Raw genomic sequence first — 16,579 nt, 5'->3', positions numbered from 1 at the left:
GGATCAAGATCGATTAAGAAGAGAAATCTTCTGATCAGGAAAGAAATTACCAACTAAAATCGGTCTGAAAAGAATATGTAAAAATAGATGTTTAGTGTCAGGAATGTTAGTATCGATATGAGATACGTCTTTATTACCAAACACTCACATTGTATACGGTTTCTGGGGAATGTGTCTTTCTCAGAACAGTCTTTTTCGGACTTTATTAAACAACAAACGATTTTTTTCAATGCATACAGCATTTTTTTAAACTGAATGTCGTGTTTTTCCCCTTATTTTTTTATGGAAACCAATGATTTGTCTTTAAAATAAAACCTTCCCCCTCCACAAAACATGAATGGTCTGTGCCTTATATATATATCATTAATAAAATGATATTGTATTTTTAGAAAACCTATACTCATATTTGAGATAAAGAACAGCAATAAAAGCGCTGTTCCTTTGCTTATTGTGTGTTTTTTTGCTGTGCATGTACTGATTTTGTGTCGTGGAAGGATACCCTATATCCTTTCTTTTTCTATTATAGTACAGTAATATGTGTATACACATGTTTTTCTTGTTTTAATTACCATGTATGAGGGTATGAACAGGTTACCATGAATGAGGGTATGAATGGTTTACCGTGAATTTACAGATTAGAGAATAATGGTCAAAAAGTAAAGACTAGAAAAAAATGTGCCCAAAAAATATAGAAAACAAATTAAAGGTGAGATGAACTATAAAGAATAGAGGACAATTGGCAGCAAATAAAAGAGTAGAAAGAAATGGATCCAAAAATAATGAAAAGATATAGAAATGAAGACCTGACCCCCCTTCCACGACCACCCCCAATACATGACACCACCACCACCCACACTCGCATATATACATATCTAAACAAATCTTTAATTTTGGTTTCATGGTGCCCCCCCCAGACTTCGAGGTTCTGGATCCGCCCCTGAAGCCACTGGGCTGATAGTTTATTAAGCCACTGGGCATGTTGTTATTGACGCCACTGGGCATGTTGTTATTGACACCACTGGGCAGATTATTATTAATACCAATGGGCAGGATGCTGTTGAAGCCAATGGGCATGTCGTAATTTAAGCCATGGGCTGGTAGTTATTTAAGCCACTGGGCATGTTGTTACAGACGCCACTGGGCGTGTTTGTTTGTAAAGCCACTGGGCAGGTTGTTATTGACGCCACTGGGCAGGTTGTTATAGACGCCACTGGGCAGGTTGTTATTGATGCCACTGGGCAGGTTGTTATAGACGCCATTGGGCGAGTTGTTATTGAAGCAACTGTTGGTGTTGTTATTGAAGCCACTAGGCAGGTTGTTTGTAGGGCACTGGGCATTTTGTTATTGACGCCACTGGGCAGGTTGTTACAGACGCCACTGGGCGTGTTGTTATTGACGCCATTGAGCGTAATTATTTGTAAAGCCACTGGGCAGTGTTGTTATTGACGCCACTGGGCAGATTGTTATAGACGTCACTGGGCAGGTTGTTATAGACGCCACTGTGCGTGTTGTTATTGAAGCCACTGGGCAGGTTGTTTGTAAAGCCACTGGGCGGGTTGTTATTGACGTCACTAGGCAGGTTGTTTGTTAAGCCACTGGGCATGTTGTTATTGACGCCACGAGGCAGGTTGTTGTAGACGCCACTGGGCAGGTTGTTTGTTAAGCCACTGGGCATGTTGTTATTGACACCACGAGGCAGATTGTTATAGACGCAACTGGGCGTGTTGTTATTGAAGCCATTGTGCAGGTTGCTTGTAAAGCATTGGGCAGTTTATTGTTGAAGACACTTGGCTGGTTGTTATTGACGACAATGGACAGGCAGGTTGTTGAAGCCACTGGGTGTGTTATTGAAGACACTGGGCCAGTTGTAATTAAAGCCACTGGGCATGTTATTATTGACGCAATTGGGCAGGGTTTTTTATTAATGGCAATGGGCAGGATGTTATTGAAGCCACTGGACATGCGTAATTTAAGTTATAGACTGAGAGTTATTTAAGCCACTGGGCAGGTTGGTATTAAAGCCACATGGCAGGTTGTTTGTAAAGCCACTGGGCAGGTTGTTATTGACACCAGTGAAAAGTATGTTGTGAAAAACACTTGACTGGTTGTTATTGAAGCCACTTGGCATGTCGTAATTAATTAAGCCACTGGGCTGGTAGTTACAGTTATTGACGACTGGGCATGTTGTTATTGACGCCACTGGGCATGTTGTAATTGGCGCAATTGGGCATGTTGTTTTTTGAAGATACTGGGCTTGTAGTTATTGAAGACTCTGGGCTGGTTGTTGTTGAAGACACTGAGCTGGGTGTTGAGGACACTGGGCTAGTAGATGTTGAAGACACTTGCAGTGACTTGGCTGTTTGTTAATGAAGCCACTGAGCAGGTTGTTATTGCAGACTCTTGGCTGGTAGTTATTCAAGACACTGGACAGGTTGTTGTTAAAGACACTGGGCATGTTATTGTTGGAAACTATGGGCAGGTTGTTGTTGAAGACACTCGGTAGGTTGTTGTTGAAGCCTCTAGGCATGTTGTTATTGAAGACACTGTGCTGGTTGTTGTTGAAGACATTGGGCAGGTTGTTATTGAAGACACTGGACTTGTTTTTATTGAAGACACTGCGCTGGTTGTTGTTGAAAATTCTGGGTTGGTTGTTATTGAAGACACTGGGCCTGTTTTTGTATAAGCCACTGGGTAGGTTTGTTATTAAAGACACTGGGCTGGTTGTCGTTGAAAAGACTTGGCATGTTGTTATTAATGGCACTTGGCTGGTTGTTGTTGAAGACACTGGTTAGGTTGTTATTGAAGACATTGTGCTGGTTGCTGTTGAAAACACTGGACAGGTTTGTTATTACAGAAAACGGGCAGGTGGTTGTTGATGAAGCCACTGGGCTGTTTATTATCAAAGTAACTTAGCATATTATTACTAAAGTCACTAGGGCGAATATTTAGACAATACTGATTCTTATTGAAGCTATTAGGCTGAACTTCAGACATGCATATTGGTATATTATTTAACAAAATAAACTTCTTTAAATAGCTATATTAAAGATGCTGACATACACCTTGATTAAAATTTTTAGTTAAAATAACATTCACTGAGAAGTCCAATGTTCATAGGTTTCGAAATGATTCCAGACGTCTCTCAAATACAAGAGCCAGTGCTAACGCCTGTATTTCTGATAGGATTTTTCTGAATCATAACAGGTTAAAATGGGACAGAGGAAAGGATGGTTACGTTAGAGAAGACTTTAAAGCACAGTTATCTGTTTATCAAAATTTAGGAATTCAAATATTAGTAAATATTCAATGCTATTTTCCCATTCTTTGTGTTTCGAGCGCACTTGTCTCTGCAAGTTGCGTCTCCCATGTAAGAGTTTGTGGTTATTTGATAAATATTTTATGTTCGTTTGAGTTTACGAATTAGAATTTAAATGTATTTATCAAAGTTGTACAAAAATCGAACATGTAAAAATGTTGTTTGTTTATAGTTGACTAGTGTTTGGTTAATTATAGTAAGGTCGGTTCGATTGGGATATTGAGTTCATGCACGAGTGAACTCAGGTGGTTTAAAGTCATTCGAGCCATTGCAGTCAAAGTGTACAGTAGCATTTTGCCAAATAAATAATATTATTAATTATATTATTTATTTTCAGATTTGTAGACCACTAGTATGGGGAAACCAGTACATGTACAAGCTGCTTAATACCTGTGTATTTATATGAACTTTCCACAATATTATACTCATATTTATAATAAAATGTGCACTTGTCTCTGCAAGTGGCGTCTCCCATGTAAGAGTTTGTGGTTATTTGATAAATATTTTATGTTCGTTTGAGTTTACGAATCAGAATTTAAATCTCCAACATTTACTTATAATGGGATAAAAAAATAACAAAATGATATTGTCAAAAATATTATTTTTATTTCATTGTAAATTTTATAAAATGGAATGATTGATATAGAAACTTGTATATTGGAAAAAATCATATTATCAAATTGTTATGTACAAAATAAAGGAATTGCTTCATTTCTATATATACAATTATACATATAAATTACAAGAAACCCATTTTGAATTAATCTTCATGTAATCAGGTCAACAGGTATTGAACTTCACATTTTGAAAAACTTTGTAACCTACCATAAATTTCACAACCTTAAATATATATCAATAAAGTATTTATAATTAAAAAAAAAACAAAAAAAAACATGAATTTTGCTATCTCGCTTCAAGATTTACAAAATATCTGAGGACTTTATTTGGTTGTTCTCAGTTTTAAAACTATGGTTATCAAAAGGTTCTATACTAGTAACTCACAGTTAATGTAAATGTTATCAAAATGTCCCACACTAGAAACTAACAGTTGATTTAAATGTTACTGCAGTATTATTTTACTGATGATATCAACTATGATATGTTCTATATAATGAATGTACAAAATATAATCACTAACTTCTTTTATCTATATACATTGCATACAACTTACATATTTTAAAATGACAAAACAAAGCAATTATCAAAATCTCATTCCATTAACAACTGCTGGTAATTTTCAAATCTTAAAAGCAAATAATCACTATGCTTAGAGCATGAACATAAAATGTGTTTTAATTATTGGTATTTTCAAAGTTACAATTGTACAAATGTAAACAGATTTTTAAAGCACAACACAATAAATCAGACTGATTGATTAATGGCTACTTAACATCCATCAAATAAAAGTTAGAAGACTTCCTATTGTTCATGGTCTTTAAAAAATGTATAAATTAAACTGTTCAGTAATTTTTAAGAGTACATGTAAATAATATTTACTTAGGTAAAAACGGGAGTTTTCAATTGAAATCAAATTGTACAAATTCTTTTTTGTTAAATAGTAGACAATTAATCTATAAAGTATACACATATAGCAATGGATACAAAGAAAAATTGTATTTTTTCCAAGACATCTTTAATTTTCTATGGTGTTCTTAAATAAATTAAAAAGAACATAATCATAGCATTTGAAATAACATTACTGAAATAAATGGGTCATATAGGAATGATAAATCTTTTCTTAGAAAAACAATCAAGAAACAGTTCAATTTACATCCTGAGCGTTTGTAAAAATAATGATAGGAATGTGAAAACACAAACTATATACATGTATAAAGTATTTATATAATATGGCACAGAGAATACCACATGTGTCCAATGAAGTGCTGAACAAATGATTGCAAATTCTTGCATTACAAGAATATAAACCATTGAACAAAAAAAAAACCATGTTTTTATGAAGTGGTTTTAGAAAATATAAAAGAAAATTTTAAAGTACAATGTACTATAAAATAAGTAGTCTGGGTCCTAGTCCAATTTTTACTCCCATTTGCTAGTTCCAGATGGAATAGACATGATTAAAGGCAGTGCAGCCAAGAATTGGCAGTGCATGTGTAAATTACTAGTATTTAGATATTAAAAAAATTGAGAAAAGTTTAATAAAAAATACATACCATCAGTTTTGAAATTTAACATTTAGACCTCGAAACTACCTTAAATTGACTGTTTAAGTTATTGCTAGAAGATGTTTATAAGTTGTTTTCTTTAATGAAATGATAGTGATTTGATAAATAAATGATAAGAAATATAGTTTCAGTTGTAACATTGAAAACTGGATTGAAAATAACATTGTACAAATTTTGAATCAATACCAGATATTTACAGATTCTGTATATACATTATGTATAGATGATATCTACAATGGACAGATCATATATTGCATATTCAAAACTTCATCATTTTCAGAGAAAAAAATACTGCTGTTATTATCCAGGCTATTGTCCTTTTTGTCCAGTAGGTGGCAGCACTGTTACAACCATCAGCAGAACATGTATGCACACATGGTCTGTACATTCTGTCATGATCAGGGTAGATTACATTCTGACATCGGTCACCAAGATCTTTTGAACTGCAGAATCTGTGTGTCCCAACAATACCTGGAAAATAAAGAAACAAAAAATTAAAACATAAGAATTAGACAACAGTACTTACTTATTTAAGATAAAAAGACACAAAAATTCTAGTACCAGAAAATTTTTCCCGAAAGAAAGTTAAAAGTATGAGCATTCAAGTCTCTATTCTAAACATAAATATAGGTCACAGTCATATTAAAGAAATTTTAGGTTCTAAATCCTAAATAATAGGTAATAAAAAGAAAACTAATCAGTAAAAATTATTAATTTCAGAGAAATTATTTTGGTAAATTATTTTCTGGAAATAAAACCAAGAGAAATCCATCTTGCTTCTTTGATATTCAGTTCATTTGCAGTGATATCCAGTTTGATTATCTCCCCTGAATTTAAAACATTTGTGGATATGTTATCTCCCCTGCACAAATTACAGCTTCTTTTATTTGTAAAACAGTCAATAATACTAAATTGCAGTTGTATTTCTAAAAAAAGGGTAAAAGTTTTATTCGTTTTATTTTATTTTACTATTTGCAAATTAAAAAACACAAGTCATAGACTAGTAAAAGAAAAAAAGCACCCACAAAACCTATTCAATCCTGCAATACTATTGTACCACCATGGTCCATAGCCAGATATATTGTACACAGTGTAGATTGTGATCTTACCTCTCCATATTCCTGTAACTTTGACACAGTACTGAGCCAGATAGATTGTACACAGTGTAGATTGTGATCTTACCTCCCCATATTCCTGTAACTTTGACACAGTACTGAGCCAGATAGATTGTACACAGTGTAGATTGTAATCTCACCTCCCCATATTCCTGTAACTTTGACACAGTACTGAGCCAGATAGATTGTACACAGTGTAGATTGTGATCTTACCTCCCCATATTCCTGTAACTTTGACACAGTACTGAGCCAGATAGATTGTACACAGTGTAGATTGTAATCTCACCTCCCCATATTCCTGTAACTTTGACACAGTACTGAGCCAGAGAGATTGTACATGGTGTAGATTGTGATCTTACCTCCCCATATTCCTGTAACTTTGACACAGTACTGAGCCAGATAGATTGTGCAGTGTAGATTGTGATCTTACCTCCCCATATTCCTGTAACTTAGACACAGTACTGAGCCAGATAGATTGTACACAGTGTAGATTGTGATCTTACCTCCCCATATTCCTGTAACTTTGACACAGTACTAAGCCAGAGAGATTGTACATGGTGTAGATTGTGATCTTACCTCCCCATATTCCTGTAACTTTGACACAGTACTGAGCCAGATAGATTGTACACAGTGTAGATTGTGATCTTACCCCCCCATATTCCTGTAACTTTGACACAGTACTGAGCCAGATAGATTGTACACAGTGTAGATTGTAATCTCACCTCCCCATATTCCTGTAACTTTGACACAGTACTGAGCCAGAGAGATTGTACATGGTGTAGATTGTGATCTTACCTCCCCATATTCCTGTAACTTTGACACAGTACTGAGCCAGATAGATTGTGCAGTGTAGATTGTGATCTTACCTCCCCATATTCCTGTAACTTAGACACAGTACTGAGCCAGATAGATTGTACACAGTGTAGATTGTGATCTTACCTCCCCATATTCCTGTAACTTTGACATAGTACTGAGCCAGACAGATTGTACATGGTGTAGATTGTGATCTTACCTCCCCATATTCCTTAACTTTGACACAGTACTGAGCCAGATAGATTGTGCACAGTGTAGATTGTGATCTTACCTCCCCGTATTCCCATAACTTTGACATAATACTGAGCCAGACAGATTGTACATGGTGTAGATTGTGATCTTACCTCCCCATATTCCTTAACTTTGACACAGTACTGAGCCAGATAGATTGTACACAGTGTAGATTGTGATCTTACCTCCCCATATTCCTGTAACTTTGACACAGTACTGAGCCAGATAGATTGTACATGGTGTAGATTGTGATCTTACCTCCCCATATTCCTGTAACTTTGACACAGTACTGAGCCAGACAGATTGTACATGGTGTAGATTGTGATCTTACCTCCCCATATTCCTTAACTTTGACACAGTACTGAGCCAGATAGATTGTACACAGTGTAGATTGTGATCTTACCTCCCCATATTCCTGTAACTTTGACACAGTACTGAGCCAGATAGATTGTACATGGTGTAGATTGTGATCTTACCTCCCCATATTCCTGTAACTTTGACACAGTACTGAGCTAGATAGATTGTACATGGTTCAGGTTGTACAGGGTTGTTTTCCAGTCTGTGGTCAAACTTTTCAGCACAGTTGGAATCTAATGTTGAATTACACTGATAACAATTTAATCCAGAAACTGAAAAAAGAAAAATTTATGATAAAACTTTTCCAAACTTACATTTATATTGTCATTGGTGTTTTTTGTTTAAACTGTTTATTGTTAAGTTGCTGTTACATGCAAATTGATAAATTATCCCTTTTTCTAACTCTGCTTGCATTTAAACTACAAGCAAAATGTAATTCTGACCCATTTGATAAACTTTGATACATCAGACATTGATTAAATTTGTTGTATATAATAACATGCAATATCTATTTGGAACAATATACTTGGCCATTTCCTTAAAATTATTGGTTTACAATGTGTCAATATCCAAAGGGGGAGGAGGAGGATTTACAATGTACTATTAAATGGAATATCATAATATTATTATATAGGATGTAATACATGTATCTCCATTTGACCCATTGTGTCCAGCTGTTAATAAAAATCCCCATGCCAGGATCTATAATTTAATCTTACATCTACTTATGATCTGAATATTAAAAGCCTTAAGGTCAGTTGAAATAATACATTAATATGTAAATATTCTAATAAACAATGATAAATCAGGATATGGATTTATATTTAATTACAAGCAGTAAAACAACATGCATTGTATATGTATTGAACAACATAGATTTAGGGATAGTTCAAAATGTAAGGGATTACTCAATAAAAAAGATAAATCAATAAAAATTTACTATTATTTTACATTGAAAACAAATAAAGGAAATATTTTCTTTAAAGGTGATCATGCATAGGGGTATAAATGAACGGGTACATTATATTTATAGGAATTCTGGGATTTAATTTTTTGTTTGTCTGCGTGCAGCTTGTGATTACATATACATTTGTGCACATTCATTAAATTTTTACAGGTAACACAGGTAAATACAAAATGTTTAAAGATAATTCATAATAAATATGTTGATAGTAATTAATTTTGAACATATTTATAATTTTGATTATATATTCTTCATATACATGTAGACCAATTTCAAGTAATTTTTTATCAATGAGTTACATGAGTTGACTAAAGGTCAATCAGCGTAAATGTTGTCATTGAACATTCGGTTGTTACTGTGACGTAACTACATAAGCATTGTCAAATATGTGATAATGAAATGTACAGGAAAGTGCACGAATTTAAAAGTTGTATATTGAATTCTAAAAACAGTAAATGTAATCAAAAGCTGTGCACAAGCATAATGATTTTTAAGCGCAAATGTATACACTGATTTGAACAACTTTTTTCAAGGAACCAGTTTGTATTCAACAAAATTTATAAAGACAGAAAACTTCAATCTACTACTTTTAGAAACACTGAAAACTAAGCATCATCCTTAGAACAATCTAGACTTAATAACTTTTTGAAAATCTCAACTTCAAAATGTGTTTTGTTCAAGACACTGTAAAATAATCACTTTTTAAGTTAAAGCCTCAATAGAACTTAAATCTATTTTTCAGCCCTTACTGGACATCACAAAGGTTCCTGTAAATTTTTTATGTTATACTAGAAAATGTCTGACACCACAAAGGAAAAGTGATTGTAGTATGAAGTCCAGGGATGGGGTAATCGTAATCTGTAATCGTAATCGATTGTAATTGATTACATTTTTTCAAGTAATCGACTGTAATCTGTAATCGACAACATTTTCGATTACATGTAATCGTAATTTAATCGATTGCAGCAAAAATTATGATTTAATCATCGATTACTTTTCGATTACATTTCGATTACTTTAATAAAATAGTTTGATGGAAAAGAACCTAGTTTAAATAAAACTATACAACTGCATGTATTCATCGGTTTATAGTACAGATAAAATAGAATGTATAAATAAATGACTTGATAGTTTGTCAAATGACTTATTCAGATCTGATTTCTGAGGCTGCATAATGTTCAACCAGATTTCCTAACAAAGTTTACTGTATTTCCAGCTTTCAATACCTGTAAATACTTTAAAAGCTTTTATAATAAAAATTGGAAAAAATTATAAAATGGTCTTAAGTTCTGTACTACTTTGAAGTAAAAAGTTTATTTTAAAATTCCTATATATTAAAAAAAAACCAAACAATTATAAGAGTTGGATTTTTAGCACCTTTGATTCATCATAATGTTATGATATAAAGATAAAGAAAGGATACAATATCCTATTGACAATAAACCAATGCAATGAAATTATTGTTCAGTAATAGATACATGTAGACCATTTTGACACTAAAAATATATATTGATTATAATTTTGAATAGAGAATAAAGAATTGTTAATTGCCTTCTTCTCTTTACTAATCAGATGATCAAAGACTTTTAATCAATTAAATGCAGACTTTGCTTTGATTTCAATTGGATGTATGTCTAATTAAGTGTGAGATTTACATTTTATTATATTGCACTAGGTTATAAATTTTACTCCATTGGCATAATGTTATCACCTTAATTAGGGAGATTATCCAAACAAAAGGATAAATTCATGCATGTAATTATAAATTAAAAATTTTCATCTTTAAAATTAGCTGAGTTGATTATTACTTTTTGATATTTTTTATTTTAACTTCCAACATTGTGATAAACTATATCAAAATATACCGGTTACTTGATGATGAGTCAAAACAAATAACAAAACTTAAATCAGTATAACAGCAAGAAATATGGAGCAAATGGCCTAAATTATAAAGAATGGATTGATGTAATGGTCCATGTCATTGCAAGAACTTTATCAGCACTCACTCATGTTTAAAACAAAAATTTCAATAATTTTTGATTATTTTGGATCCTCGGTAAGCTTCCATCTAGATAACTGTCAACATAACATTTAGAATCTATTCTTTAAATGATGTTTTTGTAAGCTCTGAATTTTCTCTATAAATATTTTGAGCAACATAATTGTGTTCAACTTTCTTTATTATTTTTTTTTTATAATTTTGTAGCATGTAATTGATAGTAATCGAAAAGTAATGTAATTACTTTTAATAAAGTAATCGATGGTAATCGATTACATACAAAAATCAGAGTAATCAATTAATCGATTACACAAAAATTCTTCATGTAATCGATTATTAATCGATTACATTTGTCAGTAATCGTGCCCATCCCTGATGGCGTCAATAGTTCAAGTGTTGCAGATAACCAAATAGCGATAAGGTCTATAGAGCTTATATGTTCCACATGTATGCAATTGTTTTGTCAACCATGCTGGGGACATTGAATCCTATGCCTCATGTGGAGAGAGTGCCACATTTTCTGCACTTTAAGAACCCTTGTAACAACTCTATTGTTAAAGTTGTATGCTCTTACATCCTCCGAATGACGTCCGAAAGAAAAGCTACGGTGATAGGCGTTTTGACAAGGCTGCACCTACACTCTGGAACAGTTTGCCACATGATCCTCCTTGCGGAGTGTAAATTCTTAAGATGTTTTTAAAAAGCAACTCAAGACTCACTTATTTCAAACTGCTTTTAAGGATTTCTTGTAGATATTATATACTTTTAATTGACTGCATTAATTTTAGACTGTTTTTTTTTGTATATTTTAGGGTACATGCATTTTTCATTTTTAGTTTTTTATTAATTTTTATATGCTTGTTTGATTCTTGTAAGTTGGTGCTTTGTAATTTATGTTTTATGTATTTTTGTATTTTATTTATCTTCAAATGTGAAGCGCTTAGAGTAATTGTTGTTATTATATAATGCGCTTTATAAATATTGTATTTATTATATATTATTATAACTCTTTGAGGGGCCTGTAGGTGGCCTGTTGCAAGGCAAAATTTCTGTCCCTATCACTATACCCTCATTCTCCAGTTGCAGTCTAAATTTCCCCAACCTTAATCCTGGACGGCCTCTATTACAGGACCTATCTATTGTATTTATTGTTATTTTGTTCTCATCCTGAACATGCACAAAATATTTGTCACTGGACATTAAACAACCAACAATCAATCATGTAAACCATGCCGACTCTAAATATTTAGCTTATCGACTTGTTCAGCAGTAATCTTATGTAGAGGACTATCATCAGCTGATTAAAGGACCCTTAGGGAGCTAAACCATTTAAGTTTTATTGGGGGGGGGGGGGGGGGGGGGGGGGCTAGGATGAAAAATTTTGTCCTGCCTTTTTTCACATAAATTGTCATCCTGCCTTTTTTTTTGCCAAGTTGCTCATCCTGCCTTTTTTTTTACTCAAAACACCTGTCCTGCCTTTTTTTCAAATTTCATCCTAGCCCCAAATAAAAATCAAATGATAGCTCCCTTATATTCTATAATACACCTTATCACTATTCCCCCTTGACCCGAGAATCTGTCCCGCTTGAACTTTTGACGTCATACAACAATCACTTTCCCATTGTGGCGTCAGATATTTTCTATTATGAGGTCAACATTTTACGGGAACTTTTGTGATGTCCAGTAATGGCGGACAAATAGCGATAAGGTGTATTATTCCCAATATTTTCCAAATCTGATATGGATTTCTTGTCCAATTAAATATATGATTTTTGAAAGGCCATTTCAACTTTTGCTGTCTCCTTCCTAATTATTATTTTTTTTACATCTTTTGGGACTTTTTGCAGGTTACATGATGTTTTCTTCTTTAAAAGTAATCTGATGAGTCAACACCTAGGACTGTATAATTCTAGTTATCCAAAAAGCGATTTGCAGTTGCTATTTTATGAAGTTATGTGAATCATGTGATGCATTGAGTTATCACGCGGGCCACTGTTAAAAGTTTATGAAAACCTACCAGTATTTATAGAAAAATATATCAGTAAAAGGATTAATGTCTCCCGTGACATTATGTCAGTTATGTCTTCTTAATGTTTCTGTTTTCAAAATCAAGGTAAATGCGGAAATGAACACCTGCGATTTGAGCGACACCGTGTTTTGGAATTAAGGAAAGATAACTGTTGAGAAGACCTAGGGCGTGTTTTATTGGTCTCTTCTGCACATCTCCAGAATGTCTTCTGGTGAAGAGTCCAAAAAAATGAATCTGGGCCTCTTCTGGAGATATACTACGGAAGATCAATAAAACAAAAATTCAAATTGCCGTCGAATATAGCAGATTTTTGTTATGTTGGATGACATATTAAATGAAGTTTACGATGATTTTATAGAAAATTAAGATACGTCCGGTAGACATGACTGTAAAAGTGTGCTTTGTTCGTGACATTTTTCTTTGTTCTTTCCTCTAACTCAATTTTGCTAGACAAATCAGGCGTAAACCCCCACTATTTGATTTTTAAGAATAACCTTAAACTGCACAAAAATTCGTCAATGTTTGTCTCGAATGATCAAAAAGGTCATATTGTCTATCCAATTTTTTTAAAGTAACCAAACTGGATTATTTTTGTATAAAGCAAAGATATCGGAAAGTTCTCAAAATCATTTTTCTCTGGTGGTCCTTGAAGAAAATTTTCTGGTCCTAACTATTATTTCAATTGCATAATTTCGATGGTCAAAACCTTCGGACCACCACTTTTCAAAAATTTTCATTGTATATGGATCTATATGCAAGTATACAATGTATACCAGACATTTCTTAGACTGTTTTTTCTTCTTTTTTTTAATAAATCCGTTGGTTGTGTACTGATTGATACTTCAGTCTGGGAGAACAAGATTTATTTCAGTACTATAGTTGTAATTATAGCTTTGAACAAACTTTCAGTAATTGCAAATACTCTTATTTCGGTGCTTTGTGTCTATTGTCTTAATGTAAGTTATTTTTTTGTGTGTCTCGTACCGATCTTTTGAGTTAATCTAATTGCAATTGATTTGTGCAGGTTGTTCTTATATTGTACTGTTACACCACTATCACAGCTTCGGGGAGGGTTGAGCGTTCACAAACATGTTATTGTTCTGTTACACCACTGTCCCAGGTTAGGGGGCTGGTTGGGCCGGATCCCGCTAACATGTTTAACCCCGCCACATTCTGTATGTATGTGCCTGTCCCAAGTCAAGAGCCTGTAATTCAAGGCCGTAACTACCATTGAGGTAAGTGACTCTGAGGCAATTGCCTCACTAAAATTTCGACACTGAATTTTTTTTTTGGTGTATTTGTTTATGGTAATTAAATACGAAATATAGTCATTTGTTTTTTCTGTCCCAACCTTAATTTCTTCTATAACTTGAGTCACATCGTTCCTTTTAAATTGTTCTTCCCGGATATAACTCAGCATCTCACCGGGTTTCTCGATTACATTAACCTAGTAACGGTAATCATCATGGATCTCTCAGACTGGTTAAATCAGGCTCTTGCAGAAAAAGGAAAAGCGATACTGAAGGTGAGGAAGGAATAGTTCTAGTAAACTAACTGATGTTGTTTGTGATCACAACAGGTGTTAAGAGTTCGAGTAATGAATATATTTTCATTGGAACTAATCCAAAAACTAGAATTAGACTGACAAATCAAGTACTGCGGCACCCGCACGGGAGCAGTCCTATCTGCGTATTCATTTCCCCGTTTTCCACAACTTTATTCGTTAACTTTACAGATAAACAAAATATAAATAATATGAAACCTGCATGGATTAGTTTTTATCCATGTTTCTTTTACCTTAATTTTTTTAAGAACATCCCGTAATCCAATTTTGACATTATTGAGGGACGGTGTTTTCCAATTCGGGACTACGGAATTTCGTTTCTTTTCATTCGGGATTTCGGGATCGGACCCCCTCCTCCCCCTCATTATTCGATTCTCGATCTAAAATATCAGTGACGAGTGTTTGTTGTGAACGTTCTGTTTCTGCCCTGAGACGACTGAAAACTTGGGAAAGAGCATGCATGATTGGTGAGAGACTGTGCGGTCTTGCCATGCTCCATGTTCATCGCGATAAGGATGTCAGCAGACCAAATATTCTGAAACGATTTGACGAAACCGGTCATAGAAAAATTGGCAAACTCCAATTTGAATAACAATTGCTACTGAGTCGATGTTTGTTCTGTGTTCTGGCGGCAGACTCAAATTGATATTTGGATGTTTATCTGACATACAAATCTATATAAAGTTGTTTAAAATTTGGTGTTAGTACATGTCTTAAAATATGAAAAATATATAAAAAAGTGTCAAAAAATGAAAAAGATGTCAAGCTCTCTGTATATGCCCAGAATACAGGATTTTACACCATCTATCCCAGACCCCTTGCCAACATTTTTTGCCTCGCTCCGCTCGGCTCAATTTTTTCAGTTTTGCCTCACTAAAATAATATGCCTAGTTACGGCCTTGTAATTCATTGGTTGTCGTTTGTTGCTGTGTTACATATTTGTTTTTCGTTCATTTTTTTGTACATTAATTAGACCGTTAGTTTTCTCGTTTGAATTGTTTTACATTTGTGATTTCGGGGCCTTTTATAGCTGACTATGCGGAATGGGCTTTGCTTATTGTTGAAGGCCGTACGGTGACCTATAGCTGTTAATTGCTGTGTCATTTGGTCTCTTGTGGAGGGTTGTCTCATTGGCAATCTTCGTTTTTATATTAACCCTGCCATTTTCTTTGTGTGCCTTTCCCAAGTCAGGAGCCTGTAGTTTAGTTGTTGTCGTTGGTTCATGTCTCGACTCATATTTGATATTTTGTAAATTATTGTGTTATGTATAATTAGGCCGTAAGTTTTTTCGTTTGAATTGTTTCTCACACTTTTCACGTCGGGTTTTGTCATTGTTGAAGGCCTTAATTACGGTTGCCTATAATTGCTTACATCCACTTCATATTTGAACTCCGGTGGATAGTTGCCTCATTAGCCATCATACATTTCTTCGTTTTTATTTATTTACCTGACTTTTAAACTCGTGTTTCCTGAACCGAACCGAATCCTGAACCTGCATGACATATTTGTCACTGGGCGTTAAAAATTAGCAACAAACAATCAATCAATTTAAACTTGTGTTAAATAAGAAGAAAAACCATTTGATATTCATTCATTTATTGGGGTGGGGGCAGGAGGATTTCATATATGAATATGGTTGGCCGGTAAGAGCTGAAAAATAGGCATAATTATCGACAGATTAAAAAAGTTAATTATGCCCTCTTCCCTTCCCCATCCTTCATCTATAAATTTAAACTGATCACCACGGAATAGCCCAACTTAGTGTTGAAAGTAGCGTTAAACACCAATCAATCAAAATCCCTTCCCTAGAATATCAAATAGTGGTCCCTTAACTGTTATTGTCCGTGTAGTTCTTATATTTATACAGCTTATCGTCCTACATGGATGTCCTACTAAGACTGTCATACCATAAAAACGTTTATAACACAGCTCACATTCTAATATATCTGCATTCATAAATTTATTAATGTCATTTAGACTAAACGACGCCATGTTTGTTATGTGCCTC

General features: G+C 33.9%; 1 protein-coding gene across 1 annotated transcript; it reads right to left on the bottom strand.

The window, feature by feature from the left end:
* Window positions 1-3,908: 3,908 nt before the first annotated feature.
* Window positions 3,909-13,137, bottom strand: LOC127707646 (U-scoloptoxin(05)-Sm1a-like). Its single transcript, XM_052212282.1, has 3 exons — window positions 12,996-13,137; window positions 8,135-8,287; window positions 3,909-5,970 (listed from the first exon to the last, which is right to left on the bottom strand). Exons 1-3 carry the CDS (start codon window positions 13,045-13,047, stop codon window positions 5,759-5,761), a joined length of 417 nt encoding a protein of 138 aa, XP_052068242.1. The 5' UTR covers window positions 13,048-13,137; the 3' UTR covers window positions 3,909-5,758.
* Between the last annotated feature and the right edge of the window lie 3,442 nt (window positions 13,138-16,579).

Source organism: Mytilus californianus, unplaced genomic scaffold (genome assembly GCF_021869535.1).
Source record: "Mytilus californianus isolate M0D057914Y unplaced genomic scaffold, xbMytCali1.0.p SCAF_7, whole genome shotgun sequence".
Taxonomy (NCBI): domain Eukaryota; kingdom Metazoa; phylum Mollusca; class Bivalvia; order Mytilida; family Mytilidae; genus Mytilus; species Mytilus californianus.
The sequence above is the reverse complement of the archived record's forward strand: the minus strand, read 5'-3'. Positions and strand labels throughout refer to the sequence as shown.